The sequence below is a fragment of the Artemia sp. Qi Xiang Cuo genome, chromosome 15 (genome assembly GCF_049724085.1).
Source record: "Artemia sp. Qi Xiang Cuo chromosome 15, ASM4972408v1, whole genome shotgun sequence".
In the NCBI taxonomy this organism is placed as follows: Eukaryota; Metazoa; Arthropoda; class Branchiopoda; order Anostraca; family Artemiidae; genus Artemia; species Artemia sp. Qi Xiang Cuo.
In genome coordinates, this window is record NC_142808.1 from 61638835 (window position 1) to 61665227 (window position 26393).

Here is a 26393-nt window from a genome sequence, read left to right on the forward strand (position 1 = left end):
AACGCTGTATGTGGTATATAAAGCACAAGTGAGGCCAAAGTCCGCATGTATGTGATACACACATTTTAATTTGTCAGGACCCAACATAGATTCATATTTTAAAATAAATACCAGGTCTCGTATGAAACTGCTTGCTAAATATGAGCCCCTCAGAAACATTTTTTGGTGGCAAAAACAACCGGGCACAAAGACCTAGCAGGGGCTGTGATGATAATCTTCTTTGAAAAACGAATTGGCGATAGTAGTAATTTTTACAGACTAAAGGAAATACACGTACTTTGACAAAAACATTTTAGAAGAATGAATAACCTTCATTCACAAAAGAGAGAAGGGGGTAGTCTGCATGTTTTTTTTGATAAATCACTTTTATATTGCTAAACATTAACCTTGTTTTTACGTATCTTTTCTACTAATACTACTAACAACTCACCGCAGCACCAAGCCGCCTGAGGCCAACACAGTTACGCACGCTCCTCCTCCATCCCATTCTATTCAAAGCCCCACCTTTTTACACCCACCCACGAAGTTCCCATTTCCTTTAAATACTTTTCTTATGGCGTCCTCCCACCCCAGACCAGGACGACCTGCTTTCCGCTTAGCCTTAGACAGTTGGCTGAAAAGAACAATCTTCGGTAATCTGTCATCCTTCATCCGCAAAACGTGCCCTAGAGACTCAACCTTTCAAAACGTGCCCTCAACCTTTCTTTCATTATAGCCATAGAGAGCAGTATTGAACCATGTTTTTCGTATGGCCTATTGTTTGAAATACGGTCAGTCAGCTGGGTACCCAGAACAACCAGTATCTTTGGTATATAGTTGAATTTAAAAAAAAGTTTTGTCACCTGATACCAATAAGCAGCATCAAAATTTAAAATAAACAAAAATTATTACTTGCCTGTGGTGAATTGCTCCTGTCTCAATACCTCGTTCTCTACGATCAATTTTTACTTGGTTAGAATTTTTTAGAAGGGTTTATTATTCCTATGAAACGGCCCTTATGTTTTATGATTAGTGTTAATGAACTGTGGCAAAAAGGCAAACTTCATCGTAAACAGCAAGGTATTGAGGAGGGTGCCAACCCCCCCCATTCTCATATACGTAATAATTTCGGTTCGTTTCAAGTTTCGTTGTTCTTCCGTACTTTCAGCTGAAAAAAAAATGTTTTTTTATTTGATTTCTGATTGTTACGAAATAATGGCGGGAAATCCGGCTCCCCCTCCATGGAAAGTTCTTCACTCCACCAAGAAAAATTCTTGCGGTCAATTTCGAATGAATTTTTTTTGTAGCTCATTTTCATATGAAAGAATATCTGCTTGTTTTTAAATCACGCAGAAAATCCCATTTTCTGTGGAAAAAATTTTTTCCGCAAATATCCCATTCCTAGCATAAAGTTGATCCCGGATAAAATTTTCCTGAGAGACTTTCTCCCGTGGAACCTCCCCCCCCCTCCCACCCCAACGGAAAGATACTCTAGACAATTCCAACCTGGTGAAAATTCCCCTTAAAATATCTACATCTAAAATAATATCAGAAAGAAGGATCTTATAAAAATAACAAACCTGTGGAAGCGCAAATTCAGCTTGTCACCAAGTCTTTTTTTGTCACTTGAAATAAAAATTCTCGAAATCTCAATGAAATCAAAAGTCAAAATTAACGTGTGTTTACTGGAGGCAAAGAAGAAAAAGCGCAAGGAACTCGCGAACTCGCAAAATCCCATGCGATCTGGTGTTTATTTAATAATATGTGTATGTGACCTGACACTGAATGAAATATTATGAATATTCGTAACACCCAAAGTTGATCTTTCCTGTAACTTGATACGTCTCTGTGAAATGCGTTTGCCGACAAAAGTCAAATTTGCCCTCCTGTAATTTGATATGATCTATATTTGTTTGGGTTCTTGGGCGCTGGACAACTAGTTTTCTTAAATAAAAAAGTCACAAAGTCTATTATCAGTGGGGCACCTATTACATTTTATGGTAAATTCTTGGGAAATTGTTTTTCACTGAATAAAAATATTGTATATGGCATAATAAGCCCAAGCGGGGCCAAGCAAGGCCAAAGCCTGCATGTATGTAATACAAGTATTTTAATTTGTCAGGAGCCAACACTGAATGACATATCTCGAATATTTGTAACACGCAAAATGCCTCTTTGTGAAATGCGTTTGCCAACAGAAGTCAAATCTCCTCTCCTGTAATTGATAAATGATCTCTCTTTGCCATATTCACCTTGCCGACACAATGCACTTGCTGACATAAATTGAATATATCTTTGTGAATAGTAGAATTCTTTTGTGTATGCCCGCAACATCTGTGATTTGCTAACTTTAGATATGATACTTTTTTAAATCGCTATTTAAAGAAGAAATGGACCATAAATTTGCTGTGCTAAAGGTAATGCCCAGCCCAATTACCCAGCCCAGTCTTGATGCAACCTATTGCCCAAAATACTTGTCGAAAAAACACACAACAGAAACCTTATAAGAAAATCGAAATATATTTTCTTGTGATTATTATCTCTTCTAATCAGCAGTTGTACTAAACCAATTCTGCTCAAGTCATCCTCAGGGCTATACTGTGGTGTTTATCCTCCCCATAGTATAGTGCAGACGGTTTGATATCATCTATTTTCCCTTCTTGTTTTAATTTTATTTTTGTGTTTAAAGCTTTTTCCAATAGGCAATGATTAGAAGTCCTCCAAAAAAAAGTCCCCCCAGATCCCAAATCAAATTCCAGTGAATGTGTCATAGTGAAAGATATCTATCCTGGCTGGTCAATCACCCTATCTCAAAGTTCTAATGATAGGTCCAATTCGGAGAATAGGACAATGATAAGTGTAGGGGCTAATGTAACCATAAATGATGATAATGGGTTTCATTAGGTCCTCTCTAGAAGTTGTAAAAAAAGGAAAAAAATCTCCCCAATTAAAAGCATTTCCCCTCTCCCTGCCCAAGATCCTCCCTCCAAAACTTAGGAATTTACCTTAAAATTACTCCCACTACTCCCTTTGAAATAAAAATGATCACTGCAATAAGAGTTGCAATTTTTAAATTGCTAAAATCAATGTTCTCTCTAAACATTAACCGTGATGGATCTCTGCTAATAGCTGTAAAAGATCAGAAATCAGCAGATACAATAATTGACCTTAAATCCCTTCTCAATACCTCAATTATTGCATCTAATTGGAACCCAAAACAATCACCAACAAAAATAGTAGTCTACAATGTTCCCCCAGAGATATATACTCAGGAGTTAAAAGAAGGGCTTTCAGATAGGTCTGGAAACATAACCCCAGTTGAGGATGTTACCCAACTTGGAAAACCTAACTCTAATGGCCTAAAAACTCGTAGATCCTTCTTATTCACACTGAAGGATAAAATTGATATCCTAGAAAAATTATTCCTATTTGGGCAAATTAAACCACACAAGGAATACAAACCTAAGCCTATTCAGTGTCAGAAGTGTTTCAAACTGGGACACACGACAAACAAATGCAATTAAATTCTCCAAGAGTGTAGTAATTGTAAATCTTTCCATCCTAAAGAGCTGACAACTTGCAACAACACTCAGCCTACATGCATCAATTGCAAAGGCCCACATGAATCTACAAATAAATCATTATGACCTGCATACAAGAAAAGAGCTCTAACACTCCAAATATCAACAGAGAAGGCCATCCCACACCCCTTTGCATCAATGGAAGCAAATGCTGCCCAACAATACCAAATAAAGCCTGTAATGAGACCAACCAAAGCCCCCAAGTCAAATGCCCCCAATGCATCAAGCACCCCATATAAAACACCATCTTCTAAGCCCCCTAGCTCAAATCCCTATCAGAGGGTATCACCAAGCCAACAAGCCTCCTTGTCCTGTGAGATGAGGTCAGCCTGGCCCTCCCTCCCAAGAAGAAACAAACCGGAAACACTACCAGGAATCAATCCCTTAACCAACAAACAGGATGCACAACCAAAAATGCAATCCCCAGATATATGCTTATTCATTCTAAACCTTAATGCAGTTCAGGCCATGAACATACATCAACTACAGAAAACAAAAATTATTGCATAATTGGCAAAAATCTACATCCCAGATGATATGCTCATTCAAGCAAAAAAAGATCTTGCTTTACTTTTAACAAAGCTGAACATTGATACACAGTCATATGAAGAATAAATCAACAACACAACATTTATCAATACTCCAATGGAATGTAAGATCACTCACAGAAAATAAGCTAAATGAACTAATATCATTTATGAATAATAATTCCATTAATATTGCTTGCCTCCAGGAAACTCATTTAACCCAAAACCAACAAATTAAGTCTCTGGGATATACTATCCTGAGATAGGATAGATCTTCAGAGAGAAAAGGAGGTGGTGTAGCTTTATTAGTTAATAATAATATAAAATTTTGTGGCATCAATTTTCCAGATTTTGAAAATGATGTTGATGTAATTGGTATAAGTGTTTGGCTGAATAATTTAAAAACCTACATAATAAGCTTTTATAACCCTAATGGCCAAACTACAGATGCCAAGGATTTCTTTAATTATATAAATAATTCTAATATGTTAAAAAATATCATTATTTGTGGTGATTTCAATGCCCACAGCCTTTTGTGGGGGAATAAACCAGCAAATAAAGCTGGTAAATTTATTGAGCATATGACTTCAAATAATAATGATTTAGCTGTTGCTACCCCTCCAAACCTGAATACTTATTTCAACCCCAAAAGTGGCAAATTCTCCACAATTGACCTACAAATTGTGTATTTAAATTTTTTGAACAAAATTTACATAAATAAAATTGATAGTCTATGTACAGACCACTTTGCTATAGTTTGCTCCCTAAATGAACCTACTGAAACTTTATCTCATACATCCAAATGTATCAACACTAAAGCAAATTGGTCTATTTTCCAAAATAAGATAAATGATGAAATTACAAGTTTCACCCAAAGTTCATGGATTTCTAACACAACAGTTGACACACATGCTGAAGCGTTGACATCTTTACTAATAAATACAGCTAACCATGCTATCCCCAAGACAACACCTAAGAAAACATTTACTAAACAAATTCCTAAAGTATGGGGGATAAATGAGTGCCTAAATAAATGGAGGATAAAAAAGGCAGTTAGGAGAGAATTCATAAAAAACCATCACCTACTACATATCTAAAAAAATTACAAGCAGAATCTAATCTAAAAAGGACTATAATAGATGCTAAAAATAAATACTGGAATAATTTTGCAAATAATCTCTCCAGAGAAACAAATGAGCCAATTATACATAAAGTTATAAGCCACATATGTGGGAAAAAGACTTCTCCCAACCCACTCCTGTATGAGCTTATACATAATAATACCCATTATGACAATGATAATGAAAAGACTAACCTATTTGCAACTCTTTTTGTTAATAAGCTAACATCAAATAATCAAAGCAAACTGTCCACAATTCCTATGAACCCTTGTTACCAACGACGCCCAGGATCCGAGTACATAACTAATCCATTTTCAATCCAGGAATTGAATAATGCAATACATCATATTAGGTCCAAAACTAGCAGTAGCTATGACAATATACACCCTACATGGATAAAGAATCTCACACCTTCATACAAACAAGAACTGCTAAATTGTTGTAATCACGCTTGGGCATCCCTTATGTTCCCCAATATATGGAAATGTTTGTCCCTCCTACCAATCCTAAAGAAAAATAAACCAAAAGATAACCCTGAGTCTTATAGGCCCATAATGATTACACCTGTGATGGGGAAAATAATGGAGAAAATGATTTATCACAGACTCCTCTGGTTTGTTGAGAAAAATAACATGATCCCACACACTCAAACTGGATTCAGGAAATACCACTCCTCAACAGATGCTTTCATTTTGCTAACAAATGCAATAAATGAATCTTTCTCAAAAAATAATATCCTAGTGGCAGCTTTCCTAGATTTTGAAGGAGCTTATGACAATGTGAACCGCCAAATCCTTTTAAATAAACTTGCAAACCTTGGAGTACCTCCTAAGCTAGTATCCTTTATTAAATCCTTAATAGAAGTGCGAAGTTTCATTGTTTGTGTTGGTTCAGCCTCTTCACCCCAAAAGACAATATCCAAAGGCCTACCTCAGGGAGCAGTCCTCAGTTGCCTCCTTTTTGCCCTATATCTCTGGGACATGAAACTACCCCACACGAATCTACAATATGCTGATGATCTGGTGCTATGGTCATCTGGCAACACCTTTCAGATAGCACAGTCAAATCTGCAAAAGTCACTTTTCCAGCTTGAAAAATTCTCTCAACATTCAGATTTACCCATTGCACCCACCAAGTCAAAAATAATCCAATTTCACCGGAAGCGAAACCATGTTAATGCAAAACTAACTCTAAATAAAACAACTATTCCAGAAGATAATAATATTAATTACCTAGGTCTCATGCTTGACCAAAAACTTAATTTCCACCTCCACATTTCAAACACAATAAAAAAATGTTATAGAAAAGCAAATATACTAAAAAGACTTCTTTCCACACCCTGGGGTTGTAAGGAGAAAACCTTACTCCAGTTTTATAAATCACATATAAGACCTCATATTTACTATGGGTTCATCGTCTAAGGTGCATGTGCAAAGACCCAGATGCAAAAAATTGAAACAACACAAAATGATATAATACGTCTCATATTTGGTCTTAGGAATCCCACAAGCACCAAGTTTCTACTTATGGAGAGTGGATTAACAACAATAAGGGAGAGACGTAGCTTTCTCTTGATAAAACATCTTACAAAAATTGAATCAAATAGCTCACACACATTACATAATTGGTTAAGAAATCTAGCCATGTATAGAGGTATTGCAAATGAGTATGCCAATATTCAAAAGAAGTTCCCTGTAAGAGCAAAGTCTATTGCACCTACTTTCCCCCAGTCCCCTCCATAGAATTGGTCATTTCCCATAATAAATACTGAATTTTCAAAATGGAATAAAGATTTAACCATTGCTTTTGTCCAGAAAAAATTTGCAGAACTTAATACAATTACCTATAATAATCACTTCCAAATATTTGTAGATGGGTCAAAAATGAATGAGAAGCTTGCAAGTGGTGTTTTCCTTCCTCACCTGAAAATTTCAATGGGTGAGAGATTATTTAATAATTTATCTATAATGTCTGCTGAGTTAAATGCCATAATCATGGCATTAGAACACCTTAAGCAAAATCAACCTTCGATTGAAAATTCGAATAATATCATCATCTATTCCGACTCTTTATCAAGCCTTGAGTTGCTGGCCTCAGCTCCTCAATATAAGTTGGACATTGACACTTATCATTGTCACAGTATTATTGATAATCTTGCTTCAAGTGGCATAAAAACTTATTTTCAGTACATTTCTAGCCCCTCTGGCACAAGTGGTAATCATTAGGTTGATGAAATAGCAAAAAATGCTATAAATATTGACCAGCCAAGTGGGAGACCAATCCCAATTAGAGATATTTACCGATGGAGGCTATCAGATATTAATTTTAATAAGATTAATCCTATCCTTTCCCCCTTTCCCAATAAGTATCTTTCTAAAATTTATCATAGAATTCGTTCTGGAACAAATGGACTAAATTTCCTTGCATTCTCATATAAGCTTTCTAATTCAAGTGGTTCAATTCCCCTGTCCCCTCTTTGCAGGCATTGTAATATGAATAATGAAACAATTGACCATTGCCTATTTGAATGTAATATGCTGACGTCTGCACAACATACCTTGCTTTGTAAACTGTTAAAATACTTCAAACACCACAAAATCCCACTGTCAGCCAAGAGCCTAGCCAACTATACCTGCACACAGAGCATTGAAATCGACATCTATCATCTTATATTTGAACTCCTAGAGTCGAAAGATCTGCTGAAAGATATCTGAATATATCTAATAAATATGAGGCAATCAAGCCAGTAGCTCTGTAGCCCACAGAGTGAAGCAAAAGGAAAAGGGCTAAATAGTTTTACTGAAAAGCCAGCCTGCTGTTAAATAGAAGAAGAAGAAGAAGTAATGCTAGTATTTATTTTTCAAGTTTTACCAGCTAACTCTAACTGGTCAGCAGCTGGAAACCAACTAAGAAAAGGCAAAATTTTTAGCAGATTTTTATGAGAAGAAATTCAAAAACACCCCTCATAATCTACCTCAGATCAGATTAACACCCCATTTTGACTTGCCTGGGTCCCAGTATCTACTCCAAGATCTTATAATGATTGAACTGAATAAAGCAATCAATTCAATCAAACCCAACACAACGTGCAGCCACGACCAGATCTATCCATATTTGCTCAAACACCTTCGAATAGAGTTTAAAAAAGTACTCTTATCTCTCTTCAACAACGCCTTGAGCAATTCCTTTTTCCCATCTGCTTTGAAAACATCACTCATTATCCCTATATTTAAACAAAATAAACCCAAAGAGGACCCCAACTCCTTCAGACCCATTATGATTAGCCCAGTTCTGGGAAAATTATATGAGAAGATAATTCACTCCCGATTGTATTGGTTTGCTGAGTCTAACCACCTCATCCTACATACCCAAACAGCATATAGGAAATATTATTCTTCTATTGATGCATTTGTTCGCTTAACCAATGCCATATCTGAGTGTCTGAAAGATAACCAAATCCTAGTTGCAGCCTTCTTGGACTTCCAGAATGCATGTGATAATATCCAACATCCACTCCTACTGCAAAAATTATCAAAAATGGGTTTCCCAATATCGGTAATGAATTTCTTTAAAAGTTACCTATCTGAATGCTCTTTTGTTCCCCAAATAAATTCCTACATCACTTCCAAAAAGTCTGTCTCCAAAGGCCTTCCCCAAGGTGCTGTCCTCAGCTGTCTTCTGTTTTCACTATATTTATGGGATCTGAACCTACCCCAAACAAATATTCAGTTTGCAGATGATATAGTCCTATGGTCTACCTCAAATGATTTTGAACTAGCCCAATCCAAGTTACAAAAGTCGCTTTATGCCTTTGAATGTTCCTCCAACAATTCATGCCTACCCACCGCCCCATCAAAATCAGCTATAGTACAGTTTCATAACAGGAGAAATCCCAAATCTGCCCTACTAACCCTAAATGGTGTTGTCATCCAAGAGCAACAACACATCAAATATCTTGGCCTCACTCTAGATCAAAAACTAACCTTCAGGCTCCACATTGAACATGTGAGAATAAAATTCCTCAGAAAAATTCGTGTCTTAAAAAGGCTACTCAATAAGCCTTGGGGTTGCCATGAAAAAGACCTAAAAAATGCAAGCAAGATTTAGATCAGGTATCAGATTGATTATTGACTAACTGTCAATGGATCTCGCTCAAATGCGCTTATATACAATCTGGAGACCGCTCATAATACTACGAATCATTCTATTCGCGGCCTCAGGACTCACACCAAAAGCAACTTCCTCCTTAGTGAAAGGGGTCTCACCTCTATTACCATGCGTAGAAACATCCTACTTGCCCGATACTTTACAAAAATTGAAGGTAACAGTTCCCATAGATTACATGACTGGCTAAGAAACCCTGGAGCTTTTAGGGGCCTTGCACGGGAATTTGCAACCACCCAAATGACCTACCCCATACCTTCATCTTCTTTATTTCAAATTTACTCCCGGATACCTTCCTGGGCTAACCTCTACCCAGAAGTGAACCTTTTGTTTGCGCCAGCTATTAAAACAGACCTTTCCCTTGCCTATGTAAAATCATTATTTCATGAATTTGAGTCTCAGAGATATATCCACCACCTCCCAATCTTTGTGGATGGCTCAAAAACAGATTTCAGGACTGCTTGTGGAGTCCACTTCCCATCTTTAGGTACAGCAGCTGCTGAAAGGCTCCAAAATGATGTGAGTATCATGACAGCTGAAATAGCTGCCATCAACATTGCATTGGAAACCATTATAAAGATGCCAAACCCCCCAAGAAACACCCCTCTTATAATTTATTCAGACTCAAAATCAGCCCTTGCCTCAATATCACCAGAACATTCAGATTACCCAGACAATGAGACCTCCACGACTCTTGTACTATTGAACCAACTACTTAAACAAGGTATATCCACAAAATTCCAGTACATCCCAAGTCACATGGGTATAAAAGGGAACCACAAGGCAGATGAAATAGCTAAATCTGCCCTTCAGCTTGAAATAATTTCTGGACGACCTATCCCAGTAAGAGATGTAAACCATTGGCGCCTAAAAATTTATCTAGCAAACCAATGTCCACCAAACCTTTCTCCATTTACATCCCGGAAAGACTCATAGATGTACCACAGAATACGATCAAATGCTACTGGCCTTAACAGCCAAACTTATCTCTATCAAAACACAACCATTTCAACAGTAATGAGCCCTCTTTGCCGCCTATGTCAAACCTATGATCAGACCATCAACCATGTTCTTTTTGGTTGCCCTGTGGCAACTCTTAACCATAAAAAAGAATGGCTAACTTTATCTGCTATATTCAAGCGCCTCAAGCTAACCCCTAATATAGACCAACTAGCACAAAGGAGACACTCTTCAACTGATGATGCTGAATTGTTCAAAGCTGTCTTTAACTGCCTAAATATAGGTGGCTTCATCATTGATGTATAAAGTCTATTATTGAATAATAATAGTCTAATCTCTATATTTGATTTCCCAGGACACCCCTGACATAATCATACAATACGAAAAAGGTTAAATGGATTCATCCGAAGCCTATAATTGAAGAAGAAGAAGAAGAAGAAGAAGAAGTTGGGAGCTGTGGGTTCTGGGTGCTAAAGTATTAATGAATTTGGGTTCTTTGGGCGCTGGGCTTCAAAGTATCGTTGGTTTGAAAATTTACCACAAATTTTAACCAACAAATGATTTGCTTGCATAAAAATGAAATTCACATAGGCCACATGTACATATAGCCTAGGCTGTGAGAATACGGGACAACAATAGAAGAATGGTCAATTTAGAAAAAGATTCTTCTTGTTGTTGTTTAAAACTAGCTGGTACAGTTTTCACCAGCTTTATTATAAGCCATTTTGCCTTCTTGTTTTTTGGAACTGGTTCTTTTTGCATTAAGAAATGTCTTGTTACAAAAAAAGGTCAATATCTACCAAATGATATTATTGAGTTTGGACTAAAGTGAATCCATCATTTGATGCCTTTTTTATGCTGATTACAAAAATAATAAGCATTTCTATCGAAAATGAATTTCAGCTCCCCCCCCCCTATATATGCCAATTCAGGGTTAGGTTAGGTATAGCCTATATAGGGGGGAGGCTGAAATTCATTTCTGATAGAAATGCTTATTATATTTGTAATCAGCATAAAAAAAGGCATCGAATGGTATATTCACTTTATTCCTAACTCAATAATGTGATTTCATAGATATTGTATATATTGACCAATATCTACCAAAACATATTATTGAGTTAGGACTAAAGTGAATACACCATTTGATGCCTTTTTTTATGCTGATTACGAATATACTAAGCGTTTCTATCCAAAATGAATTTCAGCCCCCCCCCCGTTTATATATGCCAATTCAGGGTTAGGTTAGGTATAGCCTATATAAGAGGGGGGAGGGGCTGAAATTCATTTCCGATAGAAATGCTTATTATATTTGTAATCAGCATAAAAAATGGCATCGAATGGTGTATTCACTTTATTTGAAACTCAATAATATGATTTGGTATATATTGACCTGATTTGGTAGATATTGACCCAAAAAAAAGAAACGTTCAGTTTGTATTAAGTCAATACACTACACAAGACACATTTCAACAAAGAGCCTGTCACATTTAACAGTGTTCAATAATAATAAATAAACTGTCAGAGCTATATATGGGATCATTAGGGGGATTGTCATAGGGTACAATTCTAGTTTAGCTAATTTTTCTTGTCTTGGAAAGGGATTAGGTTAGGAAAATGAAACTTTCAGGGATGGGTCTACAGACTAAAGTGTGTCCAGGGAAGGTATTTTGAAGTAACTACCTCCTTTCTTTCTCCCTTTAGAGTGCCATGACCTCTGATGACCTTTACAAATCCATGTGCTATAAAAAAATGAAACCTTGTAAGATAGATCTTCTGCTTAAATGAAGTAGGCTACAACAAAACTGGTTTTAGGTTCACATCTCTGCTCAATCCCAATTTATGAGGTTTCAAAGATCCACACACATTTCCTAAACTTTGAAAAAAAAATTATATGGATTGAAATTCTACTCAAATAACTAGAATTGCATTTTCAGAACTAAAACCAAAGAAAAAGAAACTGAAAATTAAGGTAAGATGTTGTTTTATTAAAATTTCAATAGGTAGACCTCCCAAGTAGGGAAATTTCTAAGACTTCTCAATCAGAAGAGTGTTAACATGGAAGCTTTGCAATGCCTTCCCAGAGTATGCTTTTGGCCCTGGATTCAATGCTGAAAGTTTTATTTTCCTAACCTAACCCCTTTCCAAGATAGCAAAAAGTAGCTAAACTAGAATTATACCTGTCAAATTAAGAAACCAAATGGTGATTTTTTCTGATACTAAGAGGTTTCCTTAAGAACAGCTGAAGCTGTAGACTGGTAACAAACATTAAAAAAATATTTAGCCTACCTATTACTGATAAAGGTTCCTTTGCTCCACTTCCTGCTCACCCTTATTATGTGGTAGAACTAAGAAAAAAAATCTGCCATGTTCAATGCAATTCAAAATCCAATGCTAAGTTGATGTAGCACAGTCACCTAATGCACCTGCATGGATTCACTATGATGATATGTCATAATTATGTCAGATAATGAATATTGTAGTTTCTCCATTTCAAAACATGAGACCAAAATGTATAATCAAGGGTTTAAATTCAAAAAAGTTGTTCTTCATGAAGGTTTCAATGAAAGTATAAAGCAAAGGTATTATTTCATTAAAATTACCATAAAAGTTATTTTCAAAATCTAGAATGGGGTGGAGAGAATAACCCTGTATCCTCCCATCTATGCACTTATATGTAATTTTTATAAAATGAAAATATTTAAACAAATTATTTTCAGTAAAGTACAAATTTTATGCCAGCTTTTAAAAAGCATACAGGTTTAGAACCCTACTCATATTAATTTCTGCTTGTTTTGAGTTTGACTCTGTTATCTGTTTTAATTTCTGTTTGCTTTGGGTTTCATTTATTAATTGATGCTGATTTGTGGTAGTTATATGCTTAGTAAATTATTTGATTCTATTTAGTTTGTTTTCGGTTTAATGGAGTTCTTTACTTTTTTTTGAAAAACTTATATTGTGGAAAGTTTTTTTTAATTAATTTCTGTTTGTGTTTTATTGACATAGTCTGTTTCAGGGAAAAAGACTGACCCTTTCTAAAGTTAAACAATTATCCCTTCCATAAAGACCTTAAATACCCCCTGGGCATAACTTGTACCCCTTGCCCCTAATCTCTGGTGTTTGTTTAAACCCCATAGCCTTGCTTTATGATATTTAGACTATTTTGAATAGAATGGCTATCTCAAAGTTTATATTAGATGCATTTCAGGGTAATACAACGTGTGTGTGTTTGGAGGGGGATAGCTGCCCTCCAATCACTTTGACTCTTAAAAAGAGCACTAGAGCATTTGATTACAAATCCAACAAGCCCCCTCCAAAGTTTATATGACCATGCTTTCTATAAAAAAAACCTTATATGACCCCTGGGCATAACTTACAACCCTTGCCCTGAGGACTGAGGGGATTGTTATCCTCAAAGACATAATTTCCATACTTTTCAAATATGTTGAACAAAATGGCTATCTCAAAATTTTGATTTGAAATGTTTGGGGAAATGATGGGCATTAGGGGGGTTTAATTGCCCTCTTACTTTTGACTAATAAAAATGCTCTCCATTTCCAATTGAATGAGCGCTTTTTGAAGTTTTTACAACAAAACTATAAAAACCTTGAATGCCCCAAGGGCATAAAATACAACTTTTGTCCTGAGGGCTATGGAGTGAGGGTTGTCATCCTCAAAGACATAATTTTAAGACCTTACAACTATGATGAAGAAAATAGCCATATCAAAATGTTGACCATAAATGTTTGGGGAAATGATGGGCATGGGCAAGGGGGTTGACTCTCCCTCCAATCACTTTCAACTATTAAAAAGGGCAATAGTCCTCTCAATTTCCAATCAAATGAGCCCTTTTTGAAGTTTTTTACAAAAATGCTTTCTATAAAAACGTTATATGCCCCCAGGGCATAACCTACAATCTTAGCCCTGAGGGCTGTGGGGTTGTTGTTGTTGTTGTCATACTCAGACATAATTTCTAGACCCTCCAACTACAGTCAACAAAATGGCTATATCAAAATGTTGATTGTTAGTATTTGGGGAAATATGGGTGTGGGGAGGGGATGTCACTTACCCTTCAATTGCTTTTGAATTAGTAAGGGCACTAGCCCTTTCAATTCCCAATTCAATGAACCCTTTTTGAAGTTTCTACAACAACGTTTTCTATAAGAACCTTATATTCCCATAGGGCATAGATTACAACCTTTGCCCTGTTGTTTAGGTAGATTTTTCATCCTCAAATTTATAATTTCCGGATTTTTTCACTACGTTGAACAAAATGGCTATCTCAAAATTTTAATTGAATGTGTTTGGGAAAATGTTGGGCTTGCAAGGGGGGTTATTTGCCCTCCAATCACTTTCAACTATTAAAAAGGGAAGTTACTCTTTCAATTTCCAATCAAGTGAGTCTTTTTGAAGTTTTTACAATAAAGCTTACTATAAAAACCTTATATACCCCCAGGGCATTACTTACAACCCTTGCCCTGAGGATTGAAGAGGAGGGGAGTTGTTATCCTCGAAAACCTAATTTCGAGACCTTTAAACTACATTGAATAAAATGGCTATCTCAAAATTTTGATTTTATGTGTTTGGGGAAATGGTGGGCATGTGAGGGGGATTAGTTGCCCTCCAATCACTTTTGACTTTTAAAAAGGGCACTAGCCCTCTAAATTTCAGATAGAATGAGCCCTGTTTGACTTTTCTACAACAACGCTATCTATAAAAACCTGATATGACCCCAGGGCATAACTTACGACTCGCGCCCTGAGGAGTGTGGGGGGAGGGGGTTAACATCCTTAAAATCCTAATTTCCAGAACTTTCAACTACATTGAACATAAGGGCTATCTCAAATGGTGATTGGATTTGTCTGGGGAGATGGTGGGCGTGAGAAGGGGGTTATTTTTCCTCCAGTCACTTTCAAATATTAAAAAGGGCACGAGCCCTTTCAATTTCCAATTGAATGAGCTCTTTTTGAGGTTTCTACAACAAAGCTATCTATAAAAACCTTATCTGCCCCCAGGGCATAGCTTAAAACCCCTGCCCTGAGGGGTGTGAGGGGTTTGTCATCATCAAAGACATTATTTCCAGAACTTTAAACTACGTTGAACAAAATGGCTATCTCAAAATTTTGATTGGATATGTTTGGGGAAATCTTGAGCGCAAGAGGGGGGTTTGTTGCCCTCCAATCTTTTGACTGTTAAAAAGGGCACTAGCCCTTTCAATTTCCAATCAAATGAGCCCGTTTTGAAGTTCCTTCAATGAGGCATTCTATAAAAACCTTATATGCCCCCAGGGCATAACTTACAACACTTGCCCTGAAGGCTCTGAGAGGGTCATTATCCTCAAAGACCTAATTTGCAGAACTTTTAACTATGTTACAAAATGACTATCTCAAAATACCGATTGGATGTGTTTGGGGAAATAGTGGGCGTAGAAGGGGGTTAGTTGCCATCCAATCTCTTTTGACTATTAAAAAGAGCACAAGCCCTTCAAATTTTAAATAAAATGAGCCATTTTTTATTTTTCAAAGCAAACTCATTTTATAAGAAGTACCCTGGTCTAAAAAAAAAACAAACGCCTATGAGATTTTTTATTAAAAAATTGGTTCGAGAGGGGCGCGTAGGACTCCCCCCCCCCCCGCCCCGGTGGTGGGGGGTAGAGGGGGGTTAATTATTAAGCATTAAGAGGCTAATTATTGGTTTTTTAGTGCTTTTATCTGGTGAATATTTAAATTCTATTTGTATCAACTTTTTAATTATATGTCACTAAATCAGATAGGAACAGCTAATTATGGACATTGTAAAATACATAATCTGTATGACCAAAGTAGCAAATGCCTAGAATAATTGCTAAAATTCATTCTATTTTGATATTAGTAAATAAAGTGACAACATTTTAGCCACAAGGATAAATAAATTGTCTACACTCAGGAACATGCATATGCTACATCTTTAGATCATCAACAAAATAGTCATTTTTATCATCTTGGTTCTATGATTTGATTTGAAGTAAGCAATAAATTATTTTTCAAACTTTTTTGAATTTTTTAGTTTTCTTAATCATTGAAACCATCAACAAGCCATTCATCAAAGTAATTTTGAGAGCACTTGACTTAAGACAAGTTTGCAGCTAAACAGTCATGCATCTTCCTGGGCCCTAGTTTGGGCTTTAAATTTGATTGAAAAAGTGTTGTTTTTTCAGGGTAATAAAAGCCTATATTCTACAATTTTATTATGTTTACATAACTCCAACAAAATTCAAGGCACTAAAAAAGACATTAAAAATAAAAGAAAAAATTATTTTTAGAAAGTTATGAAAAACTGGAAAAATACCAGTTTGAAAATCTATCACAGTGAATACATAACAATCTGCAAGTTTTGTTGACAGAATTTAAAAATGGAGTGCCATTTCCAAGTGGTGTTGATAGTATTATATGTCTTATAGATGACATTAACTTATTTCAGAGATAATTCTATGGATGTTCCTCAAATTCCAAACATGGCTGAGCCTATCACCATTCCTGATACTTCTGTTGTTAAAAATGGTAAGTTATCCAATAAAGATTTTGGTAACAAACTAAAAAGAATGCTGCGTTTCTTTAGTAAACAATTGTCTCCTTTTCTTCTTGCTTCTAAAGTTCTCCTCAGTAAAAATAACAAAAAAGAAACAACATGCAACTGCATGAAAGCTATGTAATAAAAGGGCTATTTTGCTACATAAAGTCTAATTTATTAGCTAAATTTTTCAGTTTGAGGAGAACACATGTCCCGAAGCTGAGAAATTTTCTCTTACTATTTTCTGTTTGCAGGTTTAAACAATAAGAAAAATTAGAAAGCAAATTAAGAAAGCAATAAGATAAAAGTATTCTTACTAAAGAGTCTATTTCGTGCAGCAGCCACAATGATTATTCATTGTTAATAAGGACTAGTGTTATTATAATTATCTATAATAATTTATTATATGTTAATTATAGGGACTAGTTTCTGTTTCTTATAATAAATATTTTAAAAAAAATTGCCTGCAATCTTTTTGATAACGTTTCTTGATGTTTGTTTGTTTCCTGTGATTATCTTTTTGTGATGTGTAAATAAATCAAAAAAAGAAGGAGTTTATGATAAAGTATAAGTTGGTGATGGAAGAGGGTACACCAAAGAATCTTCTATTTTCAGTTAGCAAAGCACCCCTATTGGTAGCTAACCTACAAGCTATTAGTTTTCTATCTTGTGACATTTATTATTGTCTTGTTGTTTTTGTCTTGCCATTTTGTATCTCTATTATTTTCTTGGCAAAAAGCACATAATTCCATCAGGTTTTTTCAACTTGTCTAAATTCTGTCAAGTTTCCTAGTTCTCCCAATCAAAATTTTGTGATAGCCATTTTGTTCAGCGTAGTTGATTACCAGATACAAAATATGTTTTTGAGGAGGCCACTCCCCACAACCCTCGGGGCTAGGGTTTCGAGTTATGCCCTGAGGACATATAAGAACGATGTTCGCACAATGTATTATTTTTAATTTTTTTCATTTAGAGCAGGACACTTCGTATCGAAGAATGTGTAGTAGAAACCTCGAAAATGGCTCATTCAATTGGGAATTGGAGTGGCTTTTGCCCTTTTTAATAGTCGAAAGTTATTGGAAGGCAACAAACACCCATTCCACGCCCACCCATTTGCATAACACATCCAATCAAAATTTTGAGATAGCCATTTTGTTCAGCGTAGTTGATTTCCAGATAGAAATTATGTTTTTCAGGAGGACACTCTCCCGCAGCCTTCAGGGTAAGGGTTTTAAGTTATGCCCTGGTTGCATATAAGGTTTTTATAGAAGGAGTTGTTGTAGAAACTTATAAAAAGGCTCATTTGATTGGAAATTTAAAGGGCTAGTGCCCTTTTTGATAGTCTAAAGTGATTGGAGGGCAACTAAGCCCCCCACGCCCATTATTCCCCCAAATACATCCATTGAAAATTTTGAGATAGCCATTTTGTTAAGTGTAGTTTTCCAGATAGAAAATATATGTTTTTGAGGAGGAAACTCCACCACAACCCTCGGAGCAAGAGTTTTAAGTTATACCCTGAGGGCATATAAGAACGATGTTGGCTCAATGTATTGTTTATTATTTTTTCCTTTAGAGCAGGGCACTTCGAATCGAAGAAGCTGTCGTAGAAACTTCGAAAAGGGCTTCTTCAATTGGAAATTGGAGTGGCCTGTGCCCTTTTTGATAGTCAAAAGTGATTGGAGGGCAACTAGACCCCCCCCGCCCACGCCCATCATTCACTAAAACACATCCAATAAAAATTTGAGATAGCCATTTTGTTCAGCGTAGTTGATTTCCAGATAAAAATATGTTTTTAAGGAGGAAACTCCCCCACAACCCTTGGGGCAAGGGTTTTAAGTTATGCCCTGAGGGGATATAAGAATGATGTTGGCACAATATATTATTTATTATTTTTTCTTTTAGAGCAGGGCACTTCGTATTGAAGAAGTTGTCGTAAAAACTTCGAAAAGGGCTAATTCAATTGGAAATTGGAGTGGCTTGTGCCCTTATTAATTGTCAAAAGTGATTGGAGGGCAACTAGCCCCCCCCCCGCCCATCATTCCCCAAAACACATCCAATTAAAATTTTGAGATAGCCATTTTGTTCAGCGTAGTTGATTTCCGGATAGAAATAATGTTTTCAAGGAGGACACTCCCCCACACCTCACACTCCGCACTTTGTATCAAAGAAGTTGTCGTAGAATCTTCGAAAAGGGCTCATTCAATTGGAAATTGAAGTGGCTTGTGCCCTTTTTAATAGTCAAAAGTGATTAGAAGGCAACTAACACTTCTTACAAGCCTACCATTTCCCGAAACACATCCAATCAAAATTTTGAGATAGCCATTTTGTTCAGCGTAGTTGATTTCCAGAGAGAAATTGTTTTTGAGGAGGACACTCCCCCACAACCTTCAGGGCAAGGGTTGTAAGTTATGTCCTGTGGGCATATAAGGTTTTTATAGAAGGTGTTGTCGTAGAAACTTTAAAAAAGACTCATTCGATTGGAAATTCAAAGGGCTAGTGCCCTTTTTTAATAGTCGAAAGTGATTGGAGGGCAACTAACCCCCCTCTCACGCCCGCCTTTTCGCCAAACACATCCAATCAAAATTTTGAGATAGCCATTTTATTCAACATAGTTTTAAGTTCTGTAAATTAGATCTTTGAGGATGACAACCCCCTTTCAGCCCTCAGGGCAAGGGTTGTAAGTTATGCCCTGGGGCATATAAGGTTTTTATAGAACGTGTTGTCGTAGAAACTTCAAAAGGGCTCATTCGATTGGAAATGGGAATGCTAGTGCCCTTTTAATAGTTGATAGTGATTGGAGGGCAACTGCCCCCCTCCCACGCCCATCATTCCCCCAATCACGTCCACTCAAAATTTTGTGATAGCCATTTTGTTCAGCGTAGTTGATTACCAGATAGAAAATATGTTTTTGAGGACGACATTCCCCCACAACCCTCGGGGTAAGGGTTTCGAGTTATGCCCTGAGGGCATATAAGAACTATGTTGGCACAATGTATTATTTAGAGCAGGGCACTTCGTATCGAAGAAGTTGTCGTAGAAACCTCAGAAAGGGGTCTTTAACCTAGAAAATTGAGGGGCGATAGCCTTATTTCAGTTCCGATAGTAATATTAAGGAGAAAGAAAACCAATCCACGGCAAACATTTCTCATAATACATCCCAATCACATTTTCGGGATAGAATTTTTTTTATGGAGAGGTGATTTCTGGATATAAAATGTGTTTTTGAGGAGGACACTCCCCCGCAGCCTTCAGGGCAAGGGTTGTTAGTTATGCCCTGGGGGGATATAAAATTTTTATAGAAGGTATTGTCGTAGAAACTTCAAAAAAAGCTCACTTGATTGGAAATTTAAAGGGCTAGTTCCCTTTTAATAGTCGAAAGTGATTGGAGGGCAGCTAAACCCCCCACGCCCCGTATTCCCACAAATACATCCCCTCAAAATTTTGAGATAGCTATTTTGTTCAGAGTAGTTGATTTCCAGATAGAAAATATGTTTTTGAGGAGGAAACTCTCCCACAACCCTCGGAGCAAGAGTTTTAAATTATAAACTGAGTGCATATAAGAACGATGTTGGCTCAATGTATTGTTTATTATTTTTTTTCCTTTTGAGCAGGGCACTTCGAATCGAAGAAGTTGTCGTAGAAACATCGAAAAGGGCTCATTCAATTGGAAATAGGAGTGGCTTGTGCCCTTTTTGATAGTCAAAAGTAATTGGAGGGCAACTAGACCCCCCCCCCCACAACCCTTGGGGCAAGGGTTTTAAGTTATGCCTTGAGGGCAAATAAGAACGATGTTGGCACAATGTATTATTTATTATTTTTTTCCTTTAGAGCAGGGCACTTCATATTGGAGAAGTTGTCGTAGAAACTTTGAAAAGGGCTAATTCAATTGGATTTTGGAATGGCTTGTGTCCTTATGAATAGTCAAAAGTGATTGGAGGGCAACTAGCCCCACTCCCTCCCCGCCCATCATTCCCCAAAACACATCCAATTAAAATTTTGAGATAGCCATTTATTTCAGCGTAGTTGATTTCCAGATAGAATTAATGTTTTCAAGGAGGACACTCCCCCACACCCCACACTCCGCACTTTGTATCAAATAAGTTGTCATAGAAACTTCGAAAAGGGCTCATTCAATTGGAAATTGAAGTGGCTTGTGCCCTTTTTAATAGTCGAAAGTGATTAGAAATCAACTAACACTCCTTTCACGCCCACCATTTCCCGAAACACATCCAATCAAAATTTTGAGATAGTTATTTTGTTCAGCGTAGTTGATTTCCAGATAGAAATTGTTTTTGAGGAGGACACTCCCCCACAGCCTTCAGTGCAAGGGTTGTAAGTTATGCCCTGGGGGCATATAAGGTTTTTATAGAAGTCGGTATCGTAGAAACTTTAAAAAAGGCTCATTCGATTGGAAATTCAAAGGGCTAGTGTCCTTTTTGATAGTCGAAAGCGATTGGAGGGAAACTAACCCCCCTCTCACGCCCACCTTTTCGCCAAACACATCCAATCAAAATTTTGAGATAGCCATTTTATTCAACATAGTTTTAGGTTCTGTAAATTAGATCTTTGAGGATGACAACCCCCTTTCAGCCCTCAGGGCAAGGGTTGTAAGTTATGCCCTGGGGCATATAAGGTTTTTATAGAATGCGTTGTCGTAGAAACTTCAAACGGGCTAATTCAATTTGAAATTGCAATGGCTAGTGCCCTTTTTAATAGTCGAAAGTAATTGGAAGGCAACTAACACCCCTTCCACGCCCACCCTTTCCCCAGACACATCCAATCAAAATTTTGAGTTAGCCATTTTGTTTCATGTAGTTTAAAGTTCAGGAAATTATACCTTTGAGAAGGACGCTCCCCCCACAGTCATCAGGGCAAGGGTTATAAGGTATGTCCTGGGGGCATATAAGTTTTTATTGAAATCTTTGTCTTAGAAATTTGAAAAAGGGCTCATTCGATTGGAAATTCAAAGCTTTAGTGCCCTTTTTAATAGTCGAAAGTGATCTGAGGGCAACTAACCCCCCACTCTCAGCCACCTTTTCCCCAAACACATCCAATCAAAATTTTTGGATAGCCATTTTGTTCAGCGTTGTGGATTTCCAGATAGAAATTATGTTTTTGAGGAGGAAACTTCCTCACGGATCTCAGGCCAAAGGTTGTAAGTTATACCCTGGGGGCATACAAGGTTTTTATAGAACGCGTTCTCTTAGAAACCTCAAAAAAGGCCCATTCGATTGGAAATTGAAATGGCTAGTGCCCTTTTTAATAGTCAAAAGTGATTGGAAGGCAACTAACACCCTTTCCACGCCCACCATTTCCCCAAACATATCCAATCAAAATTTCGAGATAGCCATTTTCTTCCACGCAGTTTAAAGTTCAGGAAATTATACCTTTATGCAGGACACTGCCCCCACAGTCTTCAGAGCAAGGGTTATAAGTTATGCCCTGGGGGCATATAGGGGAGGGGGGCTATTCCGAACGATTTTTACCATTTACACCCCCAAAGCCTCATTTTGGAACCAATATACTCGGTTTTTATACACAGAGTAGAATAAGCACTTGTCATCCTAGCATGAATTTTTGGATTTTTTTGAAAGAAATATTAAATGGGTCTATAATAAGTATAAGTAAGCTCTTTTGTCACGGTATTAGCCCCAATATTGGGTAAAAAGCGGCCGGGTGTAGGGGCCAATCCGAATAGGTAATATAGTTCATCTATTTATTCAAGCAACAATGTTTAAAATGCAAAACAAAACAGAATTCAACTAAACACAATACATACAACCCCTCATTCATTTGACATTGTAGATAGAAAGATCACATCCACATACCAGGCCTTTCAATGATCTTTCCGTTCAACCTGTGAAGTGAGGGACTTGGAGTCTAAATTCAATATCTGTCAGATCTACCTCAGCTTTTTCTAGTTGCTCTGGAAAAATAAATTTTTCGCCCCTTCTGCCCAGAAAATTTACTACAGCACATTCATTTTCAGTCTGTTCAATTTCTCCTGCATAAAAAATAGCAGAATTTCCTTTCTTTCCAACAGAGAAGTTTACCAAGACAATATCTCCAGAACTGTATTAGATTAGTTCATCTTGTAGCTCACTATCATTGTTAAATGACTCATTAGAATCCTCAACTTCCCATGGAAACTCCTCTTTGCCCTCGCTACTAGTCCTCTCTTCTTGTTTATGTGGTGTCTTTGCTTTCTTTTTATTTGATGGGAGCTTTGACGTCTTCAAAACTTTCCTTTGGGGTTCTGCTACAAGCTCATTTTTGTCAGGAGTATCTGTAAAGATTCTGGTCCTGCCATTTTTTCTAGCACCCAGTAGACAGTAGATTTTGGGCAAGGTCTCACCGTTTCAGGTGACTGAATTGTAACTACTTCATCGTATGCTGATCTTCCAGCCTGTGGTTCCTCTTGCGGCTCAGCTCTGTCAGTCACAGATGCTGGAAGAAAATCAGACTCAGAAAATACGTCAGGATTAAATGGCCATTTGCCTGTCTTAACAAAACCCTGCAGTTATGTTCTGAGGACTTATCTTTTGAATAAATAGTACTTTTGACAGTTGTGCAGCTTCGTGCACATATATTCTTAGACCAGGATTCTGCTGAAGCCATAAGTCGTAAGACTCTTTGAGAGCTCGTTTCAAAGGGCTATAAATTGACACGTCTAGTGATTGGAGATGATGCGAACAATAGGGTAGAAATGTGTGAAGGTGGATCCTCTTTTCCTTGCAAAAATTGATGGTTTAATTGAAACATGGCTTTCATGATTGTCCAGCAGCAATAGGACAGGATTTTCTAAAGTTGCATTGACTTGCCTCTGAAATGTTGAGTAAACGAGTAAAAATTGTCTGCTGTCATCCAACTACTTCGATAGGCAAGACCAGCACATCCAGGGGGGCAATTTCGAAACATCCTTTCAGGGGCCTTAACACGAGGTAAGACATACACAGGAGGAATTGTCTGTCCACTTGCACTTACGAAACATAGCAAGGTGACATTCTCGCCCCTTTCAGCTGACACAGTTTGTTTAACCTGTTTTGTTCCTTTCTTGGTGACAATACGTGGTGCTTGTACAACAGTAGAAAGCCTAGTTTCATCACAGTTCCAGATTCTAGTTGGTCCAAATTGTTAACGAATATAAAGTGATTTCAAATATTCAAAAAACTGCTTGACAACTGAAGAATTAAATCCAGCCGCTCTTGCTTGGCTGGTGTTTTCTGGTGTCAGTGTTGAAAGCTTAGAGTTTCGTTTCATGAAGTTTTTGAACCAGTCTAAGCCAGCCATCTCATCTTTATTCCAATTTTCGGGGACTGCAATAGAGAGTGTCAATGCCCAGTCATAAGTAAACTTTTGAACAGCCTTTGGTGTCAGACTGTTGTTCATTAAGCTACATTTCTGAAGGTAGGTGTTGAGCTCTTTCTCTTGTTTTTTCATAAATATTGTTCGCAGAGGATTCCCAATCACCTCAGAGACTGCTAGTTCTTGTGCAAGGACTGTTTCAACCCCTTTTCTTTCGATTCCAGTAAGAGGTTTCCTTGCGCGCTTTACGACATAAAATACTATTGTTTTTCTTAAGCCGTACTCTTCAGCAGCTTTGCCAAAGGTTTGTCTCTCTGCCAACACAGACTCCACAGCCTTTTTAAGTTTCTCCTGCTCTGTTCGTCAATGACCATTACAAAAATCCTTTCGGACCATCTAAAAAAAGTGGGGGTCTGTTACTCATGGCTAAAACAAACGACTTTGAGTACCAAGAAACTAATAAATAAACATTGTTTTTGCTTTTCAGAGAGATCGTGAATTCATACCTGAAAATTGCAATTTCTTAATATTTTTCAATTGTTTACTTTAAAATTATGAATTTGTTATGGATGCACCACATTTGCCTTCATAGAACTACAAAAAAAAATATGGGAAAATAACTTGTTAAGTTTGACTGCACTTTTTATAAGTAAACATCAAACATTAGCAATCTGTTGTGTCTCAAATACAACAACATACTTCAAAGGACAGGCTAAGGCTTTCTTAACCTATTTGGCACCACGTGCAATTAGCTTATTTTGCTGATTATTTACAGTGTTCAAACAGGTTGTTTCAATTAGAAATTTAAATTGTGGTTTTCCTTAATTTCACAGAATGTATAGGATCTTATAAGTTTCCAGGTAACCAACTCAAAAAATTGTCATGGTTCTTGGTACTTTAAGTACTTATTTCAGTTAATAACTTAATATTACAACAGTAAGTATGGAAAGTTGACATAAATGGTGACAAAAAAAGAAAAAAACAATCTAGTATCCAGCACTAACATTAAACAGTAACAAATAGAACAAACAACAAGCATAATTAAAAATCTTTACTTTATTTGGCCAGTGAGGGTTGAAACCGGAGGCTTTAAAGTCGTTCGGAATAACCCCTAGACTATCGTTCGGAATCGCCGAAAACGTACAAAAGAAAATTAAATGGCGAGTGTGGTCTAGCCGGTTAGCAAATTAACATAAGAATCATTCCATAGAGAATACAAATAGAAGCCTACACACCTATAAAAATAAAGAATTTAGACTGTTTCAATTAAAAGAATTATATGTTACCAGCCTGCTAAGTTCTAATTTCCAGCAAGAACTAAAAAAATTTCAGATGTTGTTAAAAGTTGCTTGGCTTTTCAAACTGACTTAAAACTTATGCCAATTTTGCGCTTCACGGAGGCCATCTACAATTAATTTTTATGTGTAAAAAACTGAATATAAGATGCCCTAAAATTGAAGATTAGGTTTTGCCCCCGTTCGGTCTGACCCCCCTCTCCCCAATGTTTTTATTACAACGTTATCGTCGAAATTTGAAAGAGCGCCCAGTCGATTGGAATTTCATTGTGCTAGTGCCCTTGTTACTCGTGGAGAATGATTGTAGGGCACCTAGCTCCCCTCTCACGCCCACCTTTTCCCAAACACATCCAATCAAAATTTTTAGATATACATTTTATTCAACGGAGTTGAAAGTTTTGGAAATTAGGTCTTGAAGGATGACAACCCATCCCCCACAACCCTCAGGACAAGGGTTGTAATTTACGCCCTGGGAGCATGTAGGGTTTTTGTAGAAAGCAATGTTGTAAAAACATCAAAAAGGGCTCATTCAATTGAAAATTGAAAGAGCTAGTGCCCTTTTAATAGTCGAACGTGATTGAAGGGCAACTAACCCCCCCTCTCACGCCCACCACTTCCCCAAACACATCCAATCAAAATTTTGAGATATCAATTTTGTTCAACCTAGTCGAAAGTTCTGGAAATAAGGTCTTTTAGGATGATAACCTCCTCAAAGCCTTAAGTGCACCGGTTGTTAGTTATGTCCCGGGGGCATATAAGGCTTCTCTAGAAAGTTGTTGTAAAAATTTAAAAAAGGCCTCATTTGTTTGGAAATTGAAATTGCCCTTTTTAATAGTCGAAAGTGAGTGGAGAGTAATTGAACCCCTTCTCATGTCAACCATTTCCCTAAACACATCCAATCAAAGTTTAGAGATA

General features: G+C 36.9%; 2 protein-coding genes across 7 annotated transcripts in view; both read left to right on the top strand.

Moving 5' to 3' along the window:
• Positions 1-26393, top strand: part of LOC148943950 (uncharacterized) — a 628351-nt gene that overhangs the window by 520222 nt on the left and 81736 nt on the right. The gene's annotated exons all lie outside the window — the stretch shown is intronic.
• Positions 16749-26393, top strand: part of LOC148943958 (uncharacterized) — a 45185-nt gene continuing 35540 nt past the window's right edge. Inside the window, exon 1 of the mRNA XM_089101759.1 lies at positions 16749-16868. Within this exon, the coding sequence (XP_088957885.1) occupies positions 16769-16868 (100 nt within the window). The 5' untranslated portion in view covers positions 16749-16768. The remainder of the gene's footprint in view (positions 16869-26393) is intronic.